This window comes from Sylvia atricapilla, chromosome 4 (assembly GCF_009819655.1).
Source record: "Sylvia atricapilla isolate bSylAtr1 chromosome 4, bSylAtr1.pri, whole genome shotgun sequence".
In the NCBI taxonomy this organism is placed as follows: domain Eukaryota; kingdom Metazoa; phylum Chordata; class Aves; order Passeriformes; family Sylviidae; genus Sylvia; species Sylvia atricapilla.
In genome coordinates, this window is record NC_089143.1 from 58,347,291 (window position 1) to 58,373,479 (window position 26,189).

At 45.4% G+C, this 26,189-nt stretch overlaps 2 protein-coding genes and 1 long non-coding RNA gene across 3 annotated transcripts; 1 reads left to right on the forward strand and 2 right to left on the reverse strand.

Moving 5' to 3' along the window:
- Window positions 1-1,839: 1,839 nt before the first annotated feature.
- COQ2 (coenzyme Q2, polyprenyltransferase) lies at window positions 1,840-9,807 on the reverse strand. Its single transcript, XM_066318030.1, has 7 exons — window positions 9,600-9,807; window positions 9,344-9,510; window positions 6,826-6,947; window positions 6,509-6,594; window positions 5,478-5,611; window positions 4,836-5,024; window positions 1,840-2,368 (listed from the first exon to the last, which is right to left on the reverse strand). The coding sequence occupies exons 1-7, from the start codon at window positions 9,805-9,807 to the stop codon at window positions 2,213-2,215; spliced, it is 1,062 nt and encodes a 353-aa protein (XP_066174127.1). The 3' UTR covers window positions 1,840-2,212.
- On the forward strand, window positions 9,440-15,216 carry LOC136360631 (uncharacterized). Its single transcript, XR_010743479.1, has 3 exons — window positions 9,440-9,493; window positions 10,331-10,417; window positions 14,979-15,216. It is a non-coding gene; the product is annotated as an uncharacterized lncRNA (long non-coding RNA).
- Window positions 12,712-25,059, reverse strand: HPSE (heparanase). The gene is given in 14 exon segments (XM_066318028.1): window positions 12,712-14,665; window positions 15,390-15,536; window positions 15,670-15,788; window positions 17,447-17,561; window positions 18,066-18,172; window positions 18,788-18,881; window positions 20,282-20,329; window positions 20,835-21,006; window positions 21,459-21,632; window positions 21,974-22,099; window positions 23,125-23,270; window positions 24,740-24,926; window positions 24,929-24,992; window positions 24,994-25,059. Coding segments are annotated over 14 exon segments (1,725 nt in total). The 3' UTR covers window positions 12,712-14,505.
- Window positions 25,060-26,189: the final 1,130 nt, after the last annotated feature.

Consider the following 26,189-nt stretch of genomic DNA (forward strand, 5'->3'; position numbering starts at 1 on the left):
GCTAAGGCAAAGATCCAGCCCCACCCTGCAGGCTTCCAATGCCTTGGCAACCTCTCCCTTTAACCCTGCAGGAGTAGCACCCTTACTTCTTCTATAGGGCTAAACCTGGACAAAGAGCTGGCGCTGCTTTGATACACCCTTCTACAAAGTGCAACACACAGGCAAGGGCTGGTTCCAACAGTAAAGAGCTTTCTGTGTCGCTGAGCAACTGGCAGTGTTTCAGTTTGCCATTGCTAGGCAAATTTGACCTTCCTGCTGCCGGAAAAAAGCATTTGTTATCTCAGCATCCTGGGGAGGAACACTTGGAAAAGGAGGTAGAGGAGAAAGGCAAGGTTTGATAGTGGAGAAGAAACTTCCAGAGGACGTTGTTTAGTTCTACAAAAACACACTGATAAAAAGCTGATGTTTAGAGACAGGAGTATTTGAAAACTCTTAAAGAAACTATTCAATTACAGCAGACAATGTCTTAGTGAAGATTTGGAATAGAATACCTTGAGAATGAAGAGAGGAGATGCACATGTATCTGCCAGCAGATCCAAAGAGGAATGTTTTAGCCAGGAAGCAGCTTGGGCTTTATCTCTTTCGCACTTTAAAATTTATTAATTTCTGTGTATTAATCACAAAATGCTCATGCAATTAACACCCTCAGTAGCCTTTACCTCTTCTACACTTTAAAAAACATTTAATTTCCTTGTATTAATCATAACATTTTCAGGAATTTAATATTCTCAGTATCACAGCCTGGGAGCTAAATCTTTCTGTTTTTCAGGCAATGAACCTAAAAATACAGCTATGTCTTACCTGTGTAAGATGAAATTAGAATAAATTTGGAAAACTCCCACAGAGAACACAAAATGATTTTCAGGTTCTGGACATGAGGACTGTTTTGAAACTTTAATTTATACTCTATTTAGCAACACCTTTTTCCTCCTCTCATTTTAAGACGAACACTTGTGACAAGCAGTCGTCAGATAAAGGACACCAGGAGGTTCAAAGGCACTACAAAATGCGAGCTCTTCCCAAATCTGAGTTACTTAAAGTGACTTCAGTACGTTAAAAACTCAACACCTCACTAATAACACTAATAGTACTGAGAAACTGATCCATCCTAGTTACTTTACAAGATTTTTTTTAATTACTAGTAAATGGCTAATAAACCAAGTTCGACTTCAAGTTGGGTGCAACAAATTCTCCCTCTACAAAATGCAGCCATGTCACATAACTCATCAGAAGCATATTGTTCTTCATTATTAAACTGCTTTTTTTCAACTTAATACTTTCTCCACCCCAGAAATATAAATCATATTTAAGATCAACTTCTGTGTAAAGGCCATTTAGTTAGCCTGCACTTGCTATTTTTACTGTTTCTAGGCATGCCCCTAGAAACAAGTTTTTTCCTTTAAGACTACAAATAAAACCGGTAGGCGTAAATCAAAACAAGCAGAACTAAAATATAGAAAAATGTCAACAGTTTGCATGATGAATTTGTAGCCCAGGGTCAACCACTGCTCACACTTGGCAACAGTTCTGGGCTGCTCTATTTTTGTTTTCAGTCCTTAGTCTGTGTTCAAATCACTCTTGACAAACAAGCTCCGCTCACTCTGTGCAGGCAACTTTGCAGAAGCCTGTCCTTTTCACATGGAAAGCATTCTGCTGCAGCAATCACAGCAAGAGCAGAAAAGCTTCTTAAAGACTTCTCTATTGACTCCTTATTGTGCACCTCACACACTCCTGGGGATGCTCCTAGAAATCCCAGGAGAAAAGCAGTTATTGCAACTCTTCCATGCAGCAAGCTCTAACTCGAACTGAAAATTACCCTTGTAATAAACCAGACCATCAAACATATACAGCCAGATTTTATTTACATCCAAAAATCATTTTGCATTTTTACCCGTGCTGTGACTAAGAGACACCTGCTTCATATAAAATCTTGGGTTCACAGTCTCCAGAGTTTGACAGAAGTTTGCTGCTACTTCACAGGACCAGCAGAGTGGCTTCACTTCTTGGAGCTTCTATGCAGGTTGAAGTTATTCCCAGATAACCATAACTTCCATTGTAGAATTACCTCAATTGCATGATTTCAGAAACAAGAATGTTTCCACCAGCTTTTATAAATAAACAATATAAACCAGCTATATTTATATTAAAATTGTTTTCTTTCTTACAATACTTACACTTCAGTTAGACTAAAATATCAGCATAGTGATTTCAACTATCTGTTCTCTGAAGGCTCTTCTGCATTTTTTAAGTCTTTCTGTTTCCACAGATTTCCAAGCACAATCCCTATGAAGAGCAGAATTCCTACAGTACGATTTGAAGCAAATTTTTTCCAGCAGTCTTCAGGCTTGTCTATGTCCAAAGTGTAAATCTGCAAAAGTACAGTATAATATTAAAATATTATTATTCTACAGACTCACAAATATCTGACACATCACAAAATGATCTGCAACTTCAAAAAATCATTCTTAAGTTCTAAAGTCTACCCTTACCTCCACAAGAAACAGGAATACCCTGTGCTTAAAATTTCTTTTAGGATAACTGGCATCTGTGTTTGACAGATTTTTTTCCACATAGAGCAGGAAAGTCAAGGATCTCATATGAACATGACTCCCAGACCATCTCAATGGAAGATGATACAAACAGCCCAGTTCCTGGTGTGGCTGGTTTGATGTTTAAAGGAGCAAAAATATCTGGGCATGTAAAAGAGTCTCTTTGAGAGTTTCCTCAGTAGGTTGCCACCTAATTCTTCCATGTAGCTTCAAATAAAAATAAGGCCTCCCACAACGTGTACTTTTCTATCTCTACTGCAAGGTGTTGTTCCATGTTTCAGTAGAGACAATGCACTGGAGAGCCACACAGGGCAAGTTTCAATCCAGTTGCTCTTAATCAAGTTCATGGAATTTCCTTCCAAACAAGAACCAGGATACCTGCAATAGCAGCCAGAAGCAAGGCTTGGCTTACCTAGTATGGCAGCTCTCTCCTGTGAGTCACAACCAAAAGTAAAAAAAACCAAACCAAAACAAAACAAACAAAAAAAACCACAAAACAAAAAACCAAAAAACCACACTCCAAAAAAACCCCAGAAGGTATAGCAAGAGCAAATTTACCGAAAAATATTCTCAAACCCAAAATCTGGTGTAAAAGTCTTGAGAACGATAACAAGAGGAAATATTGAGCAGAATGAGTGAAAGGATTAACAGAAAAACCTAAAAAAAACCCCTAAAACCTCAAACCTTGCACTTCAGCCTTTGAAAAAGGTAAAAGAGAATATATGTGACTGAGAGAAGTGAAGTCTACCCTCGGAAATCTGCTTCATTTGTTGTTGTAGAGAGAAATCAGGCTGGGTATTGGTCAAATAATCACAAACACTCTTCACAAGCTTCTAAAATATCATGTGATCCACAACCTTTAAGAACCTGTCAGCTCCTCAGACACCAGGAACTCTAAACACTAAACTGACAAATTAATCTCAACAGCAGCCAAGCTATTCTTTCAGAAACACAAGGAAAGTAAAAAGATGTTATTTTTCTATAGGTGCACTTCTTGAGAGGGATATATTTTGAGAGCAATTTGACATCATCACCACCCAAATTCCTCTGCCTCAGGCAAATTATGTGAATCAAGGAAATCTTGGAAATCCTGGTCCTCAAGCATCTTACTCAGCTTCCTAAAGCCAGTTAAGGACACGATCAGAAATCTTAAAAAAGAAGATAAGCATGAAAATGTTTAAGCAGGACTAATATTGAAACAATTCCTCAAAAAGAAGCTATTCTGTGGTACAGAGCAGTTCTGTTCTTGTGACTTTGGCAGCCCACACAACAGTGAATTCTCCATCACTTACACTCATTAATCTGCATCCTCACTTATAAAGATCCTTAAAAGTGGTTTCCATTCATGCCAAAACTACAGCACAAAGGCTCTCTGACAATTCAGACTGTAAATGATCATTCCCTTCCTTCCCAAGCTCAGTCACTAAGAAAACAGTGGCTGAATGCCAGACTACATCACTACAAGAATTCTCTTACTCAGAGATATGTTTAATATCCATTACCTGCATGACCTCCACCCATTAAAATGGAACATATGACCAATGTGCTTTATAAAAAGTTCCACATTACCACAGATTTAACTGCTCAGACTTGGTTTTACTACTGCAATACACAAACCTCTGCCATCACTTACCAATCAAGACCAGCAATTAATTTTTTAATAGACTGACTTGTCACTTATTACAAGGCTGTGCAACACAGTTGTCAGGGTTCAGAAAGAACAAGGTAACAAGATCCTATCTGCATCCTTTACTGACAAAGCTAATTTCTTTCTTTCTGTTATTCATAAAAATTTCTAAATGAATGCACCTACAAGGCTGAACAAGATTATTCTCTGCTAAAAGGGAACTCTTTAGAACTGTCAATGAACATAAAATGATAGTATTAACATCTGCTATTATGTGTGCCAGACACTGCAAGAGCTGACTCAGAACAGTCAACACCACATTATTTTGCAGCACATTGAGGTGGATCTAGGAGCAGCTGCTGCTGGCAGTGAGAAGAAAACCCTTTCCTTGAGATCACAGCTTAATGTGTGGCACTTCTGCTGGTTATGAACAGACTGAAACTCAGTGTTCCACTGTTTGTGGTCAGGACTGAAGGTGTCCTCAACCAAAAGGTCTGCAAAAGGTACTTAAGAAGACCAAGCTTATTGTCAGAAGACTTTAGTTCTCCTTACAGGAACTGTTTTTCATGGGTAGCTCATGAATTGATGTAGGTTGAAAAGCCCTCTGATTTCTTAGTCGGAACTTCCACATGGAAAAAACATAAATAAATCCATCAAACCTGGTGTGCCAGGTGTGCCCCTACAGCAGCTACAGCTGAGTAATATGGGAAGGTCTGGTTGCAATTCACTCCTGCCATGCACAAACCCAGGAGCATGGCCAGGCTGAAGCCACTGAGCCACTGCTTTGTGTCCTCCTTGAACTGCAGTGCCGTGGACTTCACGCCGATCATGATGTCGTCCCTCTTATCCTGGAATGAGAGGAGGATTTACCATATGAAAACCCACAATCCAATGTCACTTCATAAGAAAAATAAAAAGGAGGGACTTGCTTGAATTTCCAATGCTTCTTACTAGGAAGCCAATTTAAGGGCAGTTATAGGTCCCCACATCAAAATTTAAACTAGAAGGTTGGTGTTAGAGCTGCTTTAGCAGCCAAGAGTTAATACCAATGTCAAAGTTATTTACACACAGCAAAAGCATAAGAGCACAAAGGGCATTGTACTTCCATCTTTCCACCTGATCTGTAAAACCTTGGCAAATAGCAATAAAACATCGAAGGGCTGAGACTGCTTTGGTGTTGCTTCAGCTCAGCTGAGGGTGGAGAACAGCAAATTCTGCTGTTTGACAATAAATTTGTAAACGAAACACACAAACTTGTGTGTTTAAACACAGGTATCTGGAATGTGTCACTGTGACCCTACCTGATGTGCATAAATGGTGTCGTACACCAGTGTCCACATGACTCCAGCAAAGTACAAGGGCAAGCACACAGACCACTCACACGACCCTTTGATGGCAGACCAGCCAAGAAGAGCTCCCCAATTAAATGTAAGTCCTAAAAGGATTAAGAGAATTAAAAAAAAAAAAAAAAAGAAAAGGAAAAGAAGTTACAAGAATACCTGGAGCAATTAAATATGCTTCATTTAAGAGTGTATCATATCAGCAGCTATTTGTATAATACCAACGACTCTATTTTTCTACTACTTATTTTCAGGCAGGTAATAAGTATACATAATTTGACATTAAATATTCTGGACATGTAAGGAAAAGTACATATGCCACACATTTTTCCCTAATTTGAATATGACCTCATTAGTGTAGGGCAACATTTGCATAGAACTATTCCAGAATACTCAAACAACAGGTCTGAAGGTAAAATGCTCAGATGTCAGCGTAGCAAAAGATGTCAGCATAACTGGCTGCAAAACAGCAGCCAACTATGGTACTTCTAGGCTGAAAATTACAATTTTGGTAAAAAAACACCCTGAAGACAGCTGGAATGCGAGAGCCAATATATACAGGTATGTTTTAGCAGCTCAACCCAAAACACAAGCACTCTTAAGTATCTGTTCAGGAGTTATTTTAGGAGCTGAAGACTGAAATTCTCTACAGACAAATCTGTATTTTAGAAGGGTTCTGAAATAACTACAAAACTATAGTGCATTCTCAAATGACAAATATTTATTTTCTCCCTACTCTTCCTTCTCCTTTCACTTCATCAAAACAAGGAACTGATTTCTAACCAAAAAAAACCAACCCAAAACGCCATATCAACTCTGATGCCTGTAATAAATTAAGAAGCTTGTGGCACAACAGAGCTTTGCCTGTAAGGTATTTCTACTTTGATGTAAAGTTATTAAAAGTCAGATTGCTAGAGCTCAAGTACTAATTTGTAAAACACCCCACAAACTACAGCTGAAATAAAAAAATAGAAAAAAAATTTCTATCTCACCCAAAACTAGCTGTGGCCAGTATGTTATTCTCTTCATCAGAGGATAGGTGATCACAAGGGATAAAGAGGCTGCTCCCAGAATGATACTGTGAAAAGGACCAAGAGAATTATTGTTTGCCAGGCTAAAGATCAGTACATGCAGTGCAGCACCGCAAGAGCTGTACACAGTACTGACCTAATTATTTTCCTTTCAATTACAATTCCACAACTAATAACCTTCTCCCTCTGAGCCCAACAACTCTTCCACTCAAAATCTTTGTGCTTAACTCAGGACCCAGAACCAGACCTTAAGAACCAAAAGACAACTCATACATCACCTGTAGTGATTCAGACACAGAAGCACACAGAGCGCCAGGCTGAGCTGTCCTCCGAGAAAAACCAAGGACTGGAAAGTGGAGATGTCTCCAGCTGCCAGGGGTCTGCTTGCTGTTCTTGCAACCTAAAAAATGGAAATATTATTACAGGTACATCTGTAACTGATGGGCAAGTTACAGTGTTTGCTTCCCATTTTCTGAAGAGAAATGAAAGGGTCCTCATTCTGTTGTTTACTTTCGTTTCTCTCTAATGGCATTTTCAGAATCCAGTCCCATTGATGTGGAGTTAATAGCTGTGAAAAGACAATTAATTCAAACTCAGCTGGGATACAGTGGAGTTTAGAAACTCAGTCTGGAACAAGAAATCATACAAGGTAAACTGAAGAAAGAAACAAGCAGTATCAGAAAAAAACTTAAAATAAATGAATGGTGAGTTACTTGCCAAAGGTGACCAATGCAAAAAAAAACCCTAAATGACTGAATTTCACCTTAACGTGAGGAAGAACTTCTCTACATTCTCTGCACTGAGGGTGGCAGAGCACTGGAACAGGCTGCCCATGAAGGTTGTGGACTCTCCCTCTCTGCAGACATTCCAAACCCCACCTGGATGTGTTCCTGTGTCACCTGCTCCAGGTGACCCTGCCTTGGCATGGGTTTGGACTGGATGATCTCCAGAGGTGCCTTTCAATCCTAACAGTTCCATGAAATTGTGTATGTTGATGAAAAAGGTGTCAAGTCTATTCAAAAAGGTTGAAAAGCCAACTTTTTACAGAATGTTATGTAAATATAAACTATCTTGCCTATGCTTGAATAATGTGAATTTAAATAAACTCTTTTAGCTTGTTCTGCCCCTGCCATCAGGTTATGTTATCACCAAATAATGCTTCTGGAGTTTAAACATGCACTTAACATACCTGTGACCAATTCCACTGCGCAGTGCAACCAAACATGGGATATTTCACTTAAAGAAAACATATCCCAAATAATCAGCAATACAAAATCTAAATCCCAAACCAGCATCACCTACACCAGCCAAAATCCTGCTGCTGGCCTGGTCTCTATGGCACTTGTATTGAAGGCAGCCTTTTAAGGTACTCCAGAAAAAGCTGTTAAGGCAATTTTTAAAACTTTCTATCTGACCACATCGCATGAGGCATACATTTAATCATTATATTGAAATTCCCTCTTACTTATCATACCCCCACATCAAATCTGTTTAGTATGTGTAGTTGTTAACACCTTCCAAATCCTAAACCATCCAAAGCTGCCATAAACCCCATCCTGGTTCCCTGGTTTCCCAACAGCACAAATACAAGTGCCATACTAAGAACTTCACATACCAGATTGGCTCGTTATTCTGTGTCCTGCAGGGTCAAAACCCAAACCCCAAAACCACAGGAGCAATACAGGAACAAAAAAACAGGAGGAGCAAACAGTGACGCATCACCAGGATGTTCCCCTCCAAGCCTGCACCTGTGTGCATTTCAAAATCTGACACCGGCCACTGCCTTTTGCTTATTTCCCTCTTCTCAACAAATGGGAGATTATAAAGGAAAAATACAGCACAATAGATGGGGATTAGCTCAGGGTTGGGCATGATACTATGAACAGCCAAATTTAACAACACAAGGAAACACTGCTCTTAAAATTAAGAATAAAAGAATGCTGTTCTTGGATGGATTGTAACTAGCAAGTGCAGCAAAAAAAGTGTTACTTGACTTGTTCTGTCATGCAAAACAAGGTTAAGAAATAAACTTTTTCAAGATCTGCCTACAGACGACAACAGCGTGTATTTTATCTTACACAGAGATGAGTATTCTAGAAGACTTACTACAGTCCTGGACAGAGAAATGTTACATGAAACAAAATACTTTCTACCATTTTTGGAGGAAATGAAGACAAATTAATTGCATGCATCTCAGACAAACATGGAGGAATTCCTGAACCTGGAGCCTGAACTCAGCAAGGAATCACTGGTGATGTCCATGTACTTCAGTGCCTTCAGCATCCTTGGTGCTTGGCTGAGAAAAAACAGCATCTGTTAAGTGGAGTCTCCCTCCCTGGAGATATTCCAAACCCACTTGGATGTGTTCCTGTGTAAACTGCTCTAGGTGAGTTTGCCTTGGCAAGGGGGTTGAACTATATCATCTCCCAAGGTCCCTTCCGACCCTAAAATTTCTGTTGATTCTGTGATGATGGAGATGAGTGGGCATGTGCTTGGTTCACTGAATCACAGAAGGGCTTAGGTTGGAAGGGGGCCTTAAAGATCACCTCGTTCCAACCCTCGTGCTGAAGGCAGGGACACTTGTCGCTAGACGAGGTTACTCCCAGCCCCATCCAACCCGGCCTTGAACACTTCCAGGGATGGGCTACCTAAAACTTCTCTGGGCAGCCTGTTCCAACGCCTCCCCATCCTCAGAGTGAAGAACTCCTTCCTAACACCGAAGCTAAAGCCACTCTTTGGGTTTGAAGCCACGCCCCCGTGTCCTTGTCACCGCACAGCCTTGCCCCAGCGCTCTACCTGTCTGTCATAGTCGCGGTCCCACATGTCATTGATGGTGCAGCCGGCCCCCCGCATGAGCACGGCTCCCACGCCGAACAGGGACAGCATGCGCCAGTCCGGCAGGCAGCCGGGCGCGGCCGCCAGCCCGATGCTCCACGTACACGGCAGGTACAGCAGCCACGTCCCTGCGGGGAGACAAAACCCGCGGGCGGGCTCAGCGCGGCACGGGAGCCCACGGGGGGCGCGGGGCCCCGGCCCTCCCCGCCGCGCTCACCGGCGGGCTGGTGCAGCCGCATGAGCCGCAGGTAGGGCTGCAGCGGGGCCGGCGCGGCGCGCACCAGCTCGGCCGCCGAGAAGCTGCGCGGCCCCAGGGGAGCGGCGGGGCGGCGGAACAGCAGCGGCGGGGCGGCGGCGAGCGGCGGGCGGGCGGCGCGGAGCCCGGGGGTGCCCCGGCACAGCCGCGCCAGCAGCGCCGCCGCCATCTTGGCGCGCCCCGCCGGCGGAGGGCCGGGGTCAGGCGGCGCTGCGCATGCGCCATGCCCTCAGGCGCCCCGCGGGCCGAGGGGTGCCCGGTCACATCCTCGTTCCCGAAACTCAATGTGATCCTTGTGTTAACATTCGCGTCGTCTCCAAGACCTTTCCTCACTGCAGGTGATAATAGTAATAATAATAAATCAGATTTCCCGTGTGGCCTTTGTCTCTGTTCTCCCGGGTCACTCCGTTCTCCCACCAGTTGTGTGAGGGACCGAACTGCTGGCTCTAACAATCGGGGTTAATGATTAGCAATCAGCGAGTTGCAAAAGCAGCGGGCGCTTGGCTGAGGCCGGGTTTGCACTCCCCGAGCCAGAGGGGAGGAGGAGAGGGCTTGGGATGTGTGTTGGGGAACCTCAGACCTGCGTGAGAGCAGCCCAGGTGGCCACAACAAACCTTGGCAACAAGGGCGGTACCTGGAGCATCCCTACCTGAACCAGATTGTGTATTAACCCATTGAACTTCGTGTTTCAGGCCTCCCACACCCCTGATGGATCAAGACTGCGATCAGCACACATGAAAATTCAATGCATCAATCAAGTCTTGTTGCTGGGTCCGCAGGTAGTGTTATTTGTGCAGAAAAATTCCAGAGGTTTATGTCCAGAAGGGAGACAGAGAAGTCCTCTAGCTTTATTCAAATAAAGGGAGAGACCATAGGGCATTACCCTAGCATCTCTCAAGTTTTTGGAGGATGTAGCTTCCTTTTAATCTTTTCCTGGCTGCATGACCCTCTTCCTTTCCCCACTGAGATACTTGAGAGATATAGGCTGCCCAAATCCCTTCTAATATGCACAACACCTCCCCCCTCTTCTTTCATTGTATCTCTAAGTCCAGGAATTTAACATGGCCTTGGATGAGCAAGTCTGTGTCAATTAGTAACATTCCTCTGAAATTTATGGTTACTCCCGTTGCTTCTTTCACCTATCAGTATGTCGCTCTTCCTACAGGCAGACTCACTGTTTGTTTGTAAAGGCACATTCTTCTCATTCCTTTCGTATCTTTCCACTATCTTGTCCTTTCTCTTTCTTTTCCTTATATATTTTCTTAAATTATGTCTTTATGTTTTCTACTGTTGTATTGCTAGAGATAATAAGCAAAACAGCTGCATACCTCCTTTCCACCATTCTACACTTGCTGTATATAAACATTAGTCACTCAAAGTGTCATTTCACTCTTATTCCCCCCAAGAGACCCATTAACAAGAACCTCAGTAACCTCACCTTCAGGGTCGTAACACCAACTTATGAGTTATTGCACAAACCAGAGAGCAGAGGACAGAGCCATAAAACCTTTGCTTTGCATGCCATGGTTTCAGTGTCAAAATGTCCCCAGATCTGCTGCTGAAAGATTCCTTGGGGAGTTCATTGTCGCTGTAGAGTGTACTTTTTTTTGCCTTACACACTTCCTTCAGCCTGAACCACACACATACACTGGTAGAATACAATGGAAACCATTTTGAACTTTAATTTCCTGAGATGCTGACTAGCAGGAGGAAATGAAATATAAATGCGATGGAGAAATGACTTTAATGTTTTGCCATTTATTGTTTTAATGAGCAGTACTCCACAGCAGTAAAACAATTTGCACAGGACCATAAAGGAAAGAGTTGCTCAACTCTGATGAAGAGTAACTAATAATCTAGGCTCCATTTTATGCTGATAAGGTTGTCATGGGCTTTATTCAGATACAGACAAGTACCTGAAGTGTGTTTGAATAGTGGGTCCTGGCACTGAATCCCCACAGCCTCCCTGCCTGCCATGTCCATAGGAACACAGATGCTCTGATTGTCACCAGGTGGATGCTCCTCTACAGACACGGCTTTGGGGTTTTTTTGTGTCATGTGGCAAGGAAACCCTGAACTGTCTGCACAAAATTTTTAAGGAGCTCATGGAAGTAGAGCAGAAAAGTAAACTTTTATAGTTACTGCCACTGTATTTATATTCATAATAAAGTGGCATGACCCTTAACTGAAAGATAATCTAGGGAGTAGCTCATTTCAGACTAATAAAGCCCAGCTGTCTTGTTTAGCTCAAATCTGAGTTATGTTCAAAGTGTGCCTGACTGTAAGGAGGTTATTCGTTTCTTTATTTTCACATACACCAAATGATCCCTGTACCAAAGTGTGATGCAGTTTAACACCACCTTCCAGGAACTCATTTACAGCAGATCCAGTGTGAGTTATCTGACCTCCGGAGTCAAAAGGACAAAAGTGAATTGGAATGAGTGTGAGATATGATTCTTCCTGTTCTCAAGTAAGTGTACACACACGTATTCAAGGTTTACAACATTCACAGAGGAACAAAAGCCTCAGAGATAAGGGTGGGGATAATTGGTCCTGTGAGGGTGATGTTCATCTCTGTTTCAGACCATGGCTTCCTTGGAGTGCTGGGATCCAGCATCGTTCCTGCACTTATGTCCCTCTTGCTCTGTTTTTATGGAGCTAAGAGTCGCTATCAGCTTGATGTGCAACACTTTGTAAAGAGAAAGGTGGTTACTGGGCTGTAAATCAAACCTCCCCTCCCACCATGGAAAGCAGGGCTCAGAGAAGGAGACATGGTTGGCAGCAGCTGCCATTTGCATGTGCAAACATCCCCGGGCCCCTCCTGTGTGCAGATCACCAGCACAGGTTTGGGGCTGAGTCACACTGGGTGGAGGAGGACTTCTCAGCTGGTGGGCAAACACGATTCAAACACACCAACCTGCGTAGGACTTCTTTCATTTTTGTGTACTTGGGTACTCTTGTTGATAACAAAATAAACCCATGGGTAGTTATGACTAAAAGAAAAGTAGGGAGTGTCCTGGTATCAGCATGTCAAAAAGGAGTTGTTAAAAAAACTAAAGAAGATTGCCAAAAGTTGGTATAAATCGCTTTAATTAAAGTCTTCAAGTACAAAACTCACACACATTGGAATAAACAAATCCTTTAGAAAAGCTCTAAAAAAGAAGCTAGCAGGCAAATAATCATTTTGATGGTTTAGTTGTAACTTTAATAATAATAATAATAATGTATTATTAACTTTATGTTGACTGTATGTAAGACTTTCCATCTTACACTCTATTTCTCTTATGGAGCTTGGACAGTGTAAACAAATGCAGCCCTCTTCATTTCTGATTCATATTACCCCCTGATAAATAACCCTTCACAGAATGCATCTGTTCTGTGGTTGCACACACTCCTTTGACACACTGAACTCAAGTATAACCTTTTTAGTGCAGGTTTTCATCACAGCTACAAAAGTACATCAGTTTTGAAAGTCCTCTCATTAAAAAAGGTTCCCTGCCCTGCCTTAAACCCCATGTGACTGGTAGCATTTTTTAAAAGCTTAAAAAGAGAAGTACAGGATTGTGGGGCTGTTCTTCCCTGCTGTGCTCATAAATATGTCATAAGGGTGTGGGTTACATACCTTCAAGAAAAGTAGGTGCAAGTAAATAGATGTAGGAAGTCACAGCTACTGTCTGAGGCTTTTTATTGCCCTGGGGACCAGCCGCCTGTGTGCCACAGGGAGCTGTTGCTGGCACAGCCAGCTGCAACAGGGTGTGCATGGGGAAGGCATAGCTGGGGAGAAAAGCCACCACCAACGCTGATTTCTGTCCAAAACCACTGTTTTCCCAGTAGGAAGGATGTCAACCTGGCTGGAAAGTTCTGTTCCCAGGATGCTCTAAGGCCACTGATGACCCCTGGTGGTTGAGGGGTGAGTGGTTTCCTCAGCCTCTTTCCTGTCCCATTTTCCCGAGGACAGAAGAGACCCGAGTGCATTAGGGAGTGTAAAGCAGAGAGAGCTTTACCTGTGCATAAGTTCAGGGAAGTCTTTTCCAGCTGAGCTGCCTGCAGGGTGGTGCAGGTTGAGGAGTCACAGGCACTCTGTGCATGCCCCTGAGCACAGAGGGTTATTGCCAGGACATGGTGGGCTCCTTTCACTGCAGGGATGAAGTGTGTGATGGCAGAGGTAGACCACCCTAACAGGAACAGCCTGCATATCCTGTGTGAGCAGCTTGCCTTTGGAAAGCACAGAGCCACAGCTCCATCTTGTGACTGGAAAAATGTGTGTCGTTTCCCCAAAATCTGATAGAGGGTCTGGTTTCTCTGCAAGGCCTTTGCCCCTGCAAGCACCCTAACCTTAGTTTGATTTGTGTGTCCACTTTCCACCCCATGATACCCTCAGCAGCCACAACCCCCTCTCAGCTTCCCCACATGGTGCAAAGCCACAGCTGTACAGCTCAAATAAAAACTCTGCTCATCCTTTCTGAAGGCCAGCTTTTGAAGAAACTGCTTTAGGAGCTGTGCTTGCAGAAACAAGAGGGAGAGGGGAGGTTGCAGTGCCTGGGCTGGCAGAGCCCCAACTAGTGTGAAAAGCTCACTCCCTAAATGGTGTGGAGAAGGGTTCCATGCTCAAGCACAGTAACATGCTAGATCAAGAGCAAAAGCAGCCCCTCGCTGTCTTGTCTACCTGGATTATTCTTCTGAGATCTTTCATGTACCACTTACTCAGTGAGACTTTATGTCTTTCCCAGCTCAGAGTTTTACTAGTGCTGCAACCTTTGCATCCCTTACCAGAATTAAATCCTGTGGTAGAAATACGAATTTCTAGGATTAGAATTCCTTGCAAGCCAAATGCTTTACGTTTATCCTGAGTGTGTGTGTTGACCACTTAAATGCAGGCAATAGCTTTGGCATTTTTGATAACATAAAAGCCGTAGGAGAAGGCTGGAAGGCCAAGCAGGCTGCCCGGACCAAGGGGCTTTTCCATAAGCTCTGGCAGTGTTTCGTCATCCAGCATTCGCAGCACATGGCCATTCAGCTCAATAGACCTGGAGAGGGACAGACAGACTGTTTGGGCAGCTGTGCTCTGTTTGCCAGCAAGCACAAACTGCTGTGGGCCTGAGTGTACACAATAACTCAGCCCAAAGCCAAACTAAACTTCCCTTGGATGTGTGTGCACACACACGCACACAGACATCTGCAGCACTCCCACTGCAAGGACCCTTCAGAATGGTAGCACAGGCACATTAAAAAGTACATTTCTTTCTTTTCCAGTGAGGTCAACAACTAAACAGGCTTTGAAAAGTACAAATTTCAATTGCTTTTTCTCCTGAAAGTATTAATATTCTTTTATGTCCACAGAGCAGATCCTTTCCCTGTGGATGCATTAACAAAGACAACAAAAAGACTCCACCAACACAGAAAGCCTGAATACTCTGCTGTAAATCAGGAGCCAGCACTTGGGAAAGCAATATACATATGCTTATGCAAAAAAACCCCACCCAAAACCTCAGGACTTTAGCAGCTGGTCCAGAACACTGAAGCCTCCTAGAATAAACTTCCAGATTAACTTCAAATAAATGTTGTTATAACTTTGCAAGCTTTCAGCAGCCTGAGTTTAGGAGACCTGATTTAGCACAAGTCAGATCTTACTGAAAAAACCCCAGATGACTGAATGGTAACCTCTTCTTTCCCCTTGAGAACTGAGGTTTTAAAGACTATCTAAGCCTAGTCACAGTCTTTTCCACAGAGACTGGAGGAATTGCAGCTTACCTGGAAAGAATATTCTCTTTGCCATGAGGCAGTAAGAGGTATTGATCCACGTGCTTGCTCGATAGGTATTCTGGTAGCTCCAGATGTTGGGTAACATTGTAGAGGTTTAAGGCAAACAGCGTCACATCCCCTTCTCTGTACTTTGGGCTGCAAGGCAAGAGAAGGTGATGGTGGGGATCAGAATAACACGTGACCTTGCACCGTCCCAAATGGCATTTGTTGGCCCAGGAGTGGCTGTGGGCTCAGTTTCTGGGATATTTTGCCCTTTCTGGAGGCTTACTTGAGGCTGTTCGTGCAGTGGAGGTAGACACGGAGCTTCCTCTTGTCAGCTCCTGCCAGGCCGACCTGCAGCACCTTGGTACCCACCAGCTTCTTGTAGAGCAGTGAGAGCCAATAGTCCTGGGAGGCACAAAAACCACATGGAAACATTTGTGACTGTGCCAGCTGCTCCACACAGTGCTTAATCCAACCTTCATTCTGCAGCTCAATTCAAAGGGTTTTTCCCCATAGCTTCTTGCTTTACCAAGCTTTTCAGCACATCTACTTAAGTTCACACAAACACCATAGCTAAAAGGGAAGCCCTGCCTGTGAGCAGCTGTGTTTACAAGGTACCTTAGAGTCATTTCCCCTTCATACGGAACTCTCAGAGCTCTGTCAGGGAGAGATTGTTTGCATTTTGGAAATATCCTTCTGCAGGGTACAGAGAACCTCGGGGCTGAATACAGGGGTGTGAACTGCCCTTCCTGCAGGAAAACTTGTACCTAAGGCACAGGTGCAACACCAGGAAGAAGCTCCTAAACTTTAACCCCTTTCATTAACATTGTACTTTCGAACAGGTCTCGGGATTGATTTCTGAACCTGAGTCACAAGGGCATCCTTTGACACCCCAGGATGATGCCTCAGAGCAGGATGATGCCCAGTGCAGACTCATTTTTTCCAGGTCTTTCCAGGCTTTCAAAGAGCTTTCTCCAGCTCATCTGTTTGTCTTTGAAAACTGTTGTGTTTCTCTTCTGACTCACCGCAAGCCCAGAAAATTACTTTTCCTATCAGCCTTCTTGCTCAATCCCTCTGCAAGGAAGTGCAGCCTTCTGACACTGCCATGCTTCCCTCATTTCTGTGCTAACTACAGCTGATGCACCTGGGTTTGGATTTCCTTGCCTCTGAAGTGTTATTGGCTTGGTTAGTGTCTGTACTGCCTGTGGGTGAGGAACAAGGCACACAGTTTCAATCCAAATTAAATCTAGTTTAAATGAGGGAATGAAAAGCCCAAAGCCTGATGATGCAGCCTCTGGCATAGGAAGCAGCTGAGCAAGTAGGATGGAAAATCCCTGTGTGCTGGGTTTTCTTTCAGGCTGGCTCTATGGCCACCCGTGAAAATCATGGTTTGGAAGCAGAAAAATGAGAGGAAAGCTAAAAAGGCAGATGCTGTCCTCTCACCCCAATCTAAGTGTTCCTAGTACAAAGAAATGTGCTGTATGTGCAAGAACAATGTATAGTTCATAGAATGAAATTCCATCACAGCAAAATGTTATTTCCTAATAAATCAAACTATTTAACTACAATTAAATATATATTTCAATTTGATTATCCTTCACCCACCACTGTAGGATTAATATGCTCATGACCCATAATGCTTGAGTCTTGACTTCATGTTGGTCCAGTTTTCACATGAAATATAATTGATTTTAATCTCTCTTTTTACTTCTGTTTATAAACTACTCATCACTCAGCTGAGGAGTACTCAAATCAAAACAGGCCATCCAGAAAAGCCTTGTCAGCTCCAGGAGCTCCTGCATACAAACCAGAGCATGGTGTCCCACAGATCAGGTTCTGCTCTGCTGAAGGCTGGCTGCACCCCTGCAGCTGGAGTAAATATCTGGTGTGAACACATATGTATGTAACAATGCATTGACCCCTAGTGGAACATGAGATCACTTTAGGTGCAAGGACACCAGTGACCATCCAGGCAAAAAAAGGTGTTGCTCAAACAGCTGCCTTGTCCCTGCACACCCAGTGTTCCAGTGCAGAGGGGCATTCAGGGAGTGTTGTTCACATACCGGCAAAGGCTCAAAGTCGGCGTCCACCAGGTGGTAGGTGCCTGCCCCGAAGAAAACCTGTCTCATCACCACGTCAATCCCCTGCCTGGCTGAAAGCCCCAGTTTGTCCAGCCACCTGCCAAAGAATGAGGCAAATGTCACGCAGATGAAAGTGCTGAATCAAGTGTATCCTGCTGCCCCTCTCCAACCAACTCGGGAAGCAGGAAAGCAAAAATTAGTGTGTGATGCTGACTTCCTTAAAAGCACACAACTAATTTCAAGTCTTGCACTGATTACATTAAAAAATCATTTTAGACCACCTCTTGAAGTTGGTGGGAGCAGTTGCTCCATTCCCCTCTTTGTAGGTGGTGGAAACAAGGAGTGGCAGCAGATTCTCCTGAACTGGCCAAGGGTCTGAAGGCTGAGACAAGTCATTGCACCAACAACAAGGTTGCCTGTCATTATCAGACTTTGACTTGCTGGCCCACCAGGCCCTGATAAAAATCACCATGTCTTACAGGATGGAAAAAAACTGCCCACACTTTCCAGGAAGCCTGAGGAAGCCACGTTCCTCCTGTGGGGTAGCCCCGTTCAGCTGGCAAGACATGTCATTTCCCCACACCTGGGACACAGTACTCACATAAAGCCAGCAACGTAAGTGTTAGACAGTCTGGGAGCTCCTCCTCCATAGGCAGAGCTCGTCTCTCCCAGCCACACCTTCTTGTGTGGCACAGTCTGACCAACAATCTGGCCAGTGTGGCATTAGGGAAGAAGAGAAAGAGACAACAGTTAATTTTTAGCCACTGAAATAAGCAAAGTTTGTTGCTTTAGCCAAAGGCTTACTTAGGATGTTTACATTTAAGGGATAATGCCCTGAGATGGGTTGTCACAGAAATTTGGATCAAAAGGACTAGAGGTAGAATTACATCCCCCCCTGAAAATAAACAAACTTGCTACCCATGTAAAACAGGGCAAACATCACTAAAATCCAGATTCCATAATTATTGTGCTGAGTAGTGCTATATTCTAAGTTATAATGTTCTCAGGATCTAAAAAAAAAAAAAAAAAAAAAAGCATTAGGGGATAGGGATAACCATAAATTACATCCCTGAGGAATTACTATATCAATAAGTGTGAGTGTTGTAGGTGTGTGATGCACCTGACACCATATTTGCTGCATGGCAAACTGGTGGAACTCATTTATTGTTAGTATCATTAATTTTATTTTTTAATATGCAACATCAGCAGAACTCAAGCTTTGAGTATCACTGTTTATTGCTAGTAAGAAATGGTGCTTTATTTTGGATTATCTTCTGACCCCCTGGAAACTGAACATGGGAATGATTGAACAGGGCAAAGTACCTCCAGGACTTCATATATGGCTGTGGCAAATGTATCCAGCACTTCAGGGCTCAAGAAATCCTTCCTTGTTGCACTCCGTCCATTCACATAGTAACTGAAAATGGGGGGGGGAAACGTAGCCAAAATTAGGGAAAAATACCACCAAAACACCGCTGAAAATATTCAGTTGATTGGTACATTTATCCACAGCACAATTTTCTGTCCAGTGATTTTTATTTTTTGTTTCCCAAATGTGTAGATCTGTCACGTGTATTTTAAGGGACTTTCAGATATAATTACTTCAATGGGTGCAGGATAACAGAGATTTCCACCAGCAGAAGTAATAGGTTTGTTTGCATCTACTCATTTAGAATAAGGAAAACATCACCAAGAGCCAGCTTCTGTGAATCTCTTGTTGAGGAGCCCAACACTTATTACTTGATTTACTCTGTCAAGTTATGTATTAAAAATATTCTGATATTTTTGCACATCTGCTGGAATATTTTGGCCACTTGGAGGGAGCTGGAATGTGAGCATCCCTATGGCATGAAGGTTGCCCTCCACCATGAGCAGAAGAGCTTTTAAATCTGGTTTGTCCAAGTAAATTGGGATCCCTGTGGTTTTTGCATTTCATCCTGCTATCACTCAATCCTACCAAAAGTAGCTGAAGCCTTCCAGCTACAAGAGGAAGCTAAAACCTGATAATCCTAAATTAGTAAAGAACAGCCCAGGAAAGGGAAAGGATATGTTTCATGCCTTTCTAGCAGCTCAAAATACATAGATAATAGGTGTATGTATACAAAAATATAAAAGATAAGTATGTGCATATTTTCCCTCTGTTGTCTGACTGCGGCAAGTCAATGTCCTGCTTTTACCTCTGTAAAGAAAACTGCCTTCACACGGAAATGACTTTCAAACATGTGGAGTTCATGGCCCTGGGGCCAGTTTACCCCACTGCCTCTGAGAACACTTAAAAACTATAAATCAAAGTCGCAGCACAGGAGCAAAGGGCCAGGTGCCAGTGCTGGTTGCACTGCGTGTGTGCTCTGAGAGAGCACAGAGCCTGAAATGACTCAGAGAACAAACTCAAGGGAGCAGGAGGAGCTGCTGGCACTTCTGCATGGACAAAGGTCAGCCAGACCTGCAGGGCTTTTCCTTTATATCAACTAGACATAAATAGAGCAAACAAAATCATCATCTTACGCATGTAAGATGTGTTAGATGTGCACATCAGTGTAAGATGCTGCTGTGCTTACATGGCAACCCCTCAATGCTGCTTTTGCGTCTCTGCACCAAGCAGACCCTTTGGAGGCTTCAGCATTTCTGTAATGTGCTCCCTCAATTCATCTCCTATTGTGAACAGAGAAATTAGTGGAGAGGCCCCTGAGAAACTGTCGAAAGGGGCATTTCATCCCCCTCTTTTCTGTTGAGATTAATAATTCTGTTCAAACTGATATTGTTTTAAAGAAAATGAGGCAGTAATCAGAGTGACAGTGGTATCCAAGTGGTACTTACTGGTGCCATGTGACAGAGTCGATCACCTTCCCTCCTGATTTCAGGAAGCTGCAAGCAGAGGGAATGGTGGAGAGCAGGGGATTAGCAGTACCAGTGATGGGTCGTGGCCCTCCTACCAATGCAGCACCATGCACAGCCCTCCTTTTTCCCCACAGCTGGCAGTACTGATGGTGAATGCTTGGGGGCCAGGCCAGCCATGGCTTTTAAGCAGGCTTTGGGCAGCCTGGCTGCCTCAGCAGGTTGGAGGGGGGATGAACTGAACTTTGTGTAATGCATGGGTGTTTCTCGGGCTTGCTAGCACAGCCCTAGAGCCAGTGCTCAATGGAAAAACGTGTGGACCACTGATGTACTGCCAGCAGCTGAGTTCCACCTGGCTGAGTATTCAGGCTTTGAATTCAAGCATGCAAGATTTTAGTTGTCACCAATCAAGAGGAAAAAAATTATTCAACCCCTGCCTTGAAGCCTCTTCATGCCTGCTGCATCCAGGGGCAGGCAAGCCACAACTCTCCACACCTAGCCCACCCAAGGGAGTGCTGGAACCTCACAGCCCTACCTTCTCAGCAGTCTCTGCGTGTGCTTTCGGGGCTGCCCAACGTCGGGGCCGTAGAGCTTGGCATGCTGGTACAGGGCATAGTTGTTCAGCAGTTGGCGTAAGTGAATAAAATCTTGCCCCAGCTGGAAGCCATCGATTTGCATGCCAGATTTCTTCCTGAAGCTGTTGGGCTCTGTGGAAGACACATACACATCAACACCTCACTCTGTTTCTGGGGCACAAAATAGGACAGCTGCATCCACATGCAAAGCACCAGTCCCCTAAGGTTTGGCCTGATCTGGCGTGGTGTGGGTTAGATATTTGAAGGTGAGCAGGAAACCAAAAGCTTGGGGTATACAGCATGCTGCTGTTCAGCACTCTGTCCAGCCATAGGTGACATCCTGCACCACATGGGGCATCATTCACCTTTATCTCAAAGCCCTAGTAGGAGCAGCAAAATCATCTCAATTTGCTCAATCATTGTGTCTTCTTGTAAAATCCCTCTGCAAAGTAAGACCTTAATGTTTCTTAATAAAACATCACCTTGCCTTCATGTGCCATCATCCAAAACATCCTAAGTTACCAGCCCATACCCTCTGGTGGTACTTTTCTAGGTGACGGCTGGCGTGGCCAACAAGCACTTACCATTCCCAAGCTCCCAGGACATGTTGTACCTCTGGGAAGCACAGTAGTCCAGCAGTGCCTGGGCATTTGAGCTGTCCCACTGCAAGCCACCTTTCCGCAGCAAGGCATTGAGTCCAAAGATTAGGTGAAACCCTGAGCAGTTTGCAAAGCTGTAGAGAATATCCAGCGTATTTTCTGCACAGAGGAGAAAGGAGGGATGTTTATCTCAAGGTTAGAGCGTGCTAGTTGACCTCTGGCCAAGCAACAATCTTTACTGCCTGTATTTATTTTGCCTGATGCTGCAGATATGCCAACCTCTCCCAGCCAGACAAAAGACGTCAGGCCTCAGTACACAACACCTTGCAAGCTTTGAGAACCTCCCAACCCCTGCAGTTGAATACTATTAAATGTGAGAAAAAGAGTTCTCTGAGTATTTTTCTGAGTGCAATGTTTCTTTTTCAGTGGTTTCAGCTCTTAACAGCTTACAGCCTTTCTACAGCGGGGCAGAGAATTGCATCTCCGTGTTTAAGTCTTACTTGTAATGGTGGTGTTTTTGTGCTTTTTCCGGTTCTGTTCGGCAAGAAGCAGCTTCTCCTGGCTGGGCCATTGGGCCAGCAGCACTTTCTCAACGGCAGCAAATGCAGGCCTCGAGCCACAGGCCTCTGTAGGGTAGAAGAAGGTTGATAGGAGTTAACTCCTCACCTCCACAGAATGTGAGCCCTTGGTCCAGTGAGCTGACAAAGCACAGGCTGCCATGCCTGAGGAGCAGATAAGCGCAGCTGGCATGCAGTGGTGTGGCAGGGACCCACCCTGCTGGGGGCAGGAGCAGGGCAATGCTTCCTCCACTGCCCATCTCATGCAGGGGAAAGTGCTGACTTCCCCACACGGCTTGCTGGCGGGAGCCATAAGACTTTTCCATCAAAGCTCATGGTTTTTCCTTACATGTAAACCAGGAACAAGCCATAACCAGAGAGGAAGACACGAGCCAGAGTCACAGGTAGTGGCTACTTAGGAAAGTGCTGTGAGGGGAAGAGTACCACTTGACTTCAAAACTGAGCATCACGGGTCATACAGTAATGTAGGATTGCACAACTGTGCTATGTGCCGCAGGAATATACAGGATTTTTTTCATCTGAAATACCTCTTGAAAAGCTTATGCACTTTTGCTAAGTTCAAAGGGAAAATACCAAGCTCAAGCAGTTGACAGGGGTCCAGCAGGTTTGCACTTGCCCTGTCAAAGCAGCAGGAGGGCAAGGCTGCACTGCCAGCCCAGCTCTCTGGCTTTGGGAGAGAGATTGAGCACTCTATTCTCCTCAGGTTATTTCTTCCATCTGTTCCTTAATTTTCATAATGAAGGTACAGCTTCTGAGCTGAACTTGACCACCTCCCAGGCAGTGGGGAAGTTCCCAAGATGCTGCAGGGAGCAGAGAGCAGCAAAGGCAAAGTCTCAGAACATGCCAGGAAGGATACAAATTCCCCTACATCCTTTCTCACTTTCTCACAGCTGGCATACTCTTCCCACAAATCATGCTGAAAGCCCACAGATCTCTCTGTGGATGATAGCAGTACTGACCCTGTGGAGGGCCCCCAGTGCCGCTGCTGTGCCCTTGCAGCATCCTCAGCCTGGGTCAAAGACCCTCCAAAACCCAGGACTGTTTCAAGTCCAACACATTGATGCCCACTTTACCTTGCTGTGCTTGAAGTTCCCAGAGGAGTTTTTCTTCTGAAGTTGAATCCTTGTTGGGATCAAAGATAAGAAAATCTGTCTCAGTGCCACCAAACCTCAGGAAACCTGGGGACAGGGCCGTTGCCAGGGCACGCAGTTTGGAATTGCTGAGGAGGGAATGCCGAGAAACAGAAAACCACTATATTTATGCAGATTGTGTGTGGGGTAAACATGGCAAGCACTTTGAGGGACATGCTGCAATAGGTGACCTGGGACTACCCAGTAGCCTCAGAGAATTCCTGATGCCTTGCTGGGATCTGCGTCCCAGCCCTCTGCACCATACAAGAGGGACAGTGATGGCCAATTGAGCCAGGAGAAGTTCTAATGGGCAACAAGGGGAGAACATGCCTGAGGGAATGTGGTCATGGGCAGGGAGCCAAATCCTGGGGGTAAAGTAAGGTAAAACCTTAAAAGTCTTGGGTTTTTTTGTCCTAAACATCCTCCCCCGAAGATTTGTTTTGTTTTGTTTATGCAACACCAACATAAATGTCCTTTGAGAAGTTGGGTGCAAAATTGACTTTACATCATCAGTCCCAACTTCCACTGACAGCACCCAAAGCAATTGCCTTTGTACCCAAGGGAGGGAGATTAAGACTCCCTACTGGGACAAGTGTTAACTTTATCAAAGCAGGTATACAAAAAAACCATAACTCTGGCTTGCTCACATTGCATGCAGGATGTGCAGCACCGACAGTCAGCCATCTCTGGGGGAAACCACAAGGCATTGGAGGGTGCTGGGCATGTTAGGCACTATCTGCTCCATGGTGACAAACAGCTGATTAGAGGCCACCAAGTATTTCCTACTCCTTGTGGTGGCAGGACTGGCCTCAGGCTGAACATGGTGTGCAGTTGGGGCTGGATGTGGGAGACCTGAGCACTTTCCAAAAAAGCTGGTGACACCTTTCTCACCAGCTCAGTGAGGAGGAAAATGTGCAAGTGATGGGAAAGCAGGGCTGGAGGAGCCACACGTTTTTTTGAACGCTTTCATGGATGGTGATCCTACCATTTGCTTCCCTGTGCAGCCTGTTCCAATGCATGACTATCCTCTCAGTGAATATTTTTTTCTTAGTATCCCATCCAAAGCCCCCCTTGTGCAACCTGAGGCCATTTCTTCTCATCCAGCCACTTGTTAGCTGGAAGAGACTGACCTCACCACAACCTCCTTTCCAATACTCGTGGAGAGAGAGATAAGGACTCCCTGAAGCCTCCATTCTCAAGGGCAAGGAACCACAATTTCCTCCGTTTCCTTCTTCTTTTTTTCTGCTGGCAAAGCAGCTCCTCTCCTAGGCTTATCCCCGAGCCGATTTCTCCCTGCATCCACCCAGGCCAGCCGCTCCTTCCCCGAGCACAAACGGGCCGGCGCGGCTCGCACCTGCGGAAGGTACCGCCTTCTACCCTGGGAGCACGGAATTAGTGAACCCCGAAGCAGAGGGGATCCAGCAGCCTCTCCCCGACCCCAGTTCCAGGGGTGGGGGACTCCCCGTTCCCCCCAGCTCTCTCCGCGGAGCGTTTGCCGGGGTGGGCCGCTCCCCCAAGCCCCTTTCTCCTTTGCCCAATGGGGCGAGAGGCGGCTCACCTGAGCAAGGCGACATAGCGCGGGTCCCGGGCGAGGCTGGCATCCAGGGTGAGGGAGAGGAAAGCCGGGCTCACCTCCCGTCGGGGGCTGCCCCGGAGCCCCAGCCGCAGCCCCGCCGCCCGCTGCCCCCCGGCCGGCGCCGGCAGCAGCAGCAGGAGAGGCAGCAGCAGCATCCTCCGCTCCCGGCCGCCGCTCCGCCGCTGCCGGCACCACCCCCGCGGAGGGCGGGCTCGGGGCCGCAGCGCTCCGCTCCCCGCCGGCAAGAACCGCGCTGGCGTGAGCAGGACCTTCCCCACCCTCTGGAAGGGCTCCAACAGCATCTTCGAGCCTCAAATCAGCGTCCGAAACCCGGCGTTACCCAAACGCCTCAACCATTGCAAAATGAACCTGTGTTTCCAGCTGGTTCTTTTCCTGCTCACACCTTCGCAGCCTTGTGCTCCGGTATCTCGCCCTGCCCGAGCGGCCCTGGGCATTTCCGTGTACAAACAGTGGGCTGGAAAATGGCTACAGGCTGAATGCTGCCGCTCCAGGGCCGGGATGTCAGCCTGAGACCCCGTCTGCGGCCTCCGCTGCGAGAAACTGAGTCCCAGCAGGACGCAGCCATGTCAGGCTGAAACCTGACTGTTGCAACAGTCCATACTGTTGGAACAAGAGTATGTATGTCCTACTTGCAGAGGCATGAAACTTGGAATTGCTGTTACAGCAAAGATTCAGGCAGGCTCTGGGTCTGCCCCCCAGGTGCTCCCTGCAGAGTGCAGTCTGTACTGAAACTCCTTCTTTAGCAACAGCTGGCCTTGCTGGGGAGTCTGTCAGGGAAGAGCCAGCTGCAGCCATGGAGCAGGTATGGCTTAGTGTCATGGAATGGCTTGGGTTGTCCCAAATCCTACACCATGGGCAGAAGTGCCTCCTGCTAGACCAGGTTGTTCAAAAGCCCCATCCAGCCTGGCCTTGAGCACTTCCAGGAATGAGATGTCCACAGCTTCTCTGGGCAATCTGTGCCACCCTCACAGTAAAGAATTTCTTCCTAACATGGAGTCCAAACCCTCCTTCAGCTTAAGGCCATTCCTCTCTTCTCCTACCACTCTTTGCCCTTTTAAAAAGTCCTTCTCCATCTCTCTTGTCATCCCTTCAGGTACTGGAAGATGCTCTAAGGTCACTCTGGAGGCTTTTCCTCTCCAGACTGAACAACCCCAGCTCTCTCAGCCTCTCTTCAAAGGAGAGTTGTTCCAGCCCTCTGATCATCTTTGTGGCCTCCTAACAGGTCCACATTCTTCTTGTTCTGAGGGGCCCAGGGCTGGATATAGTACCACAGATGGAGTCTGGAGCAGAGAGGGACAGTCACCTCCCTCAGCCTACTGCTCGCTCTCCCTTTCATGCAACCCAGAATACAGTTTGCTTCCTGGACTGCAAGTTTCTATGCACACTACTGAAACATTTGCAGAGCTTTTAG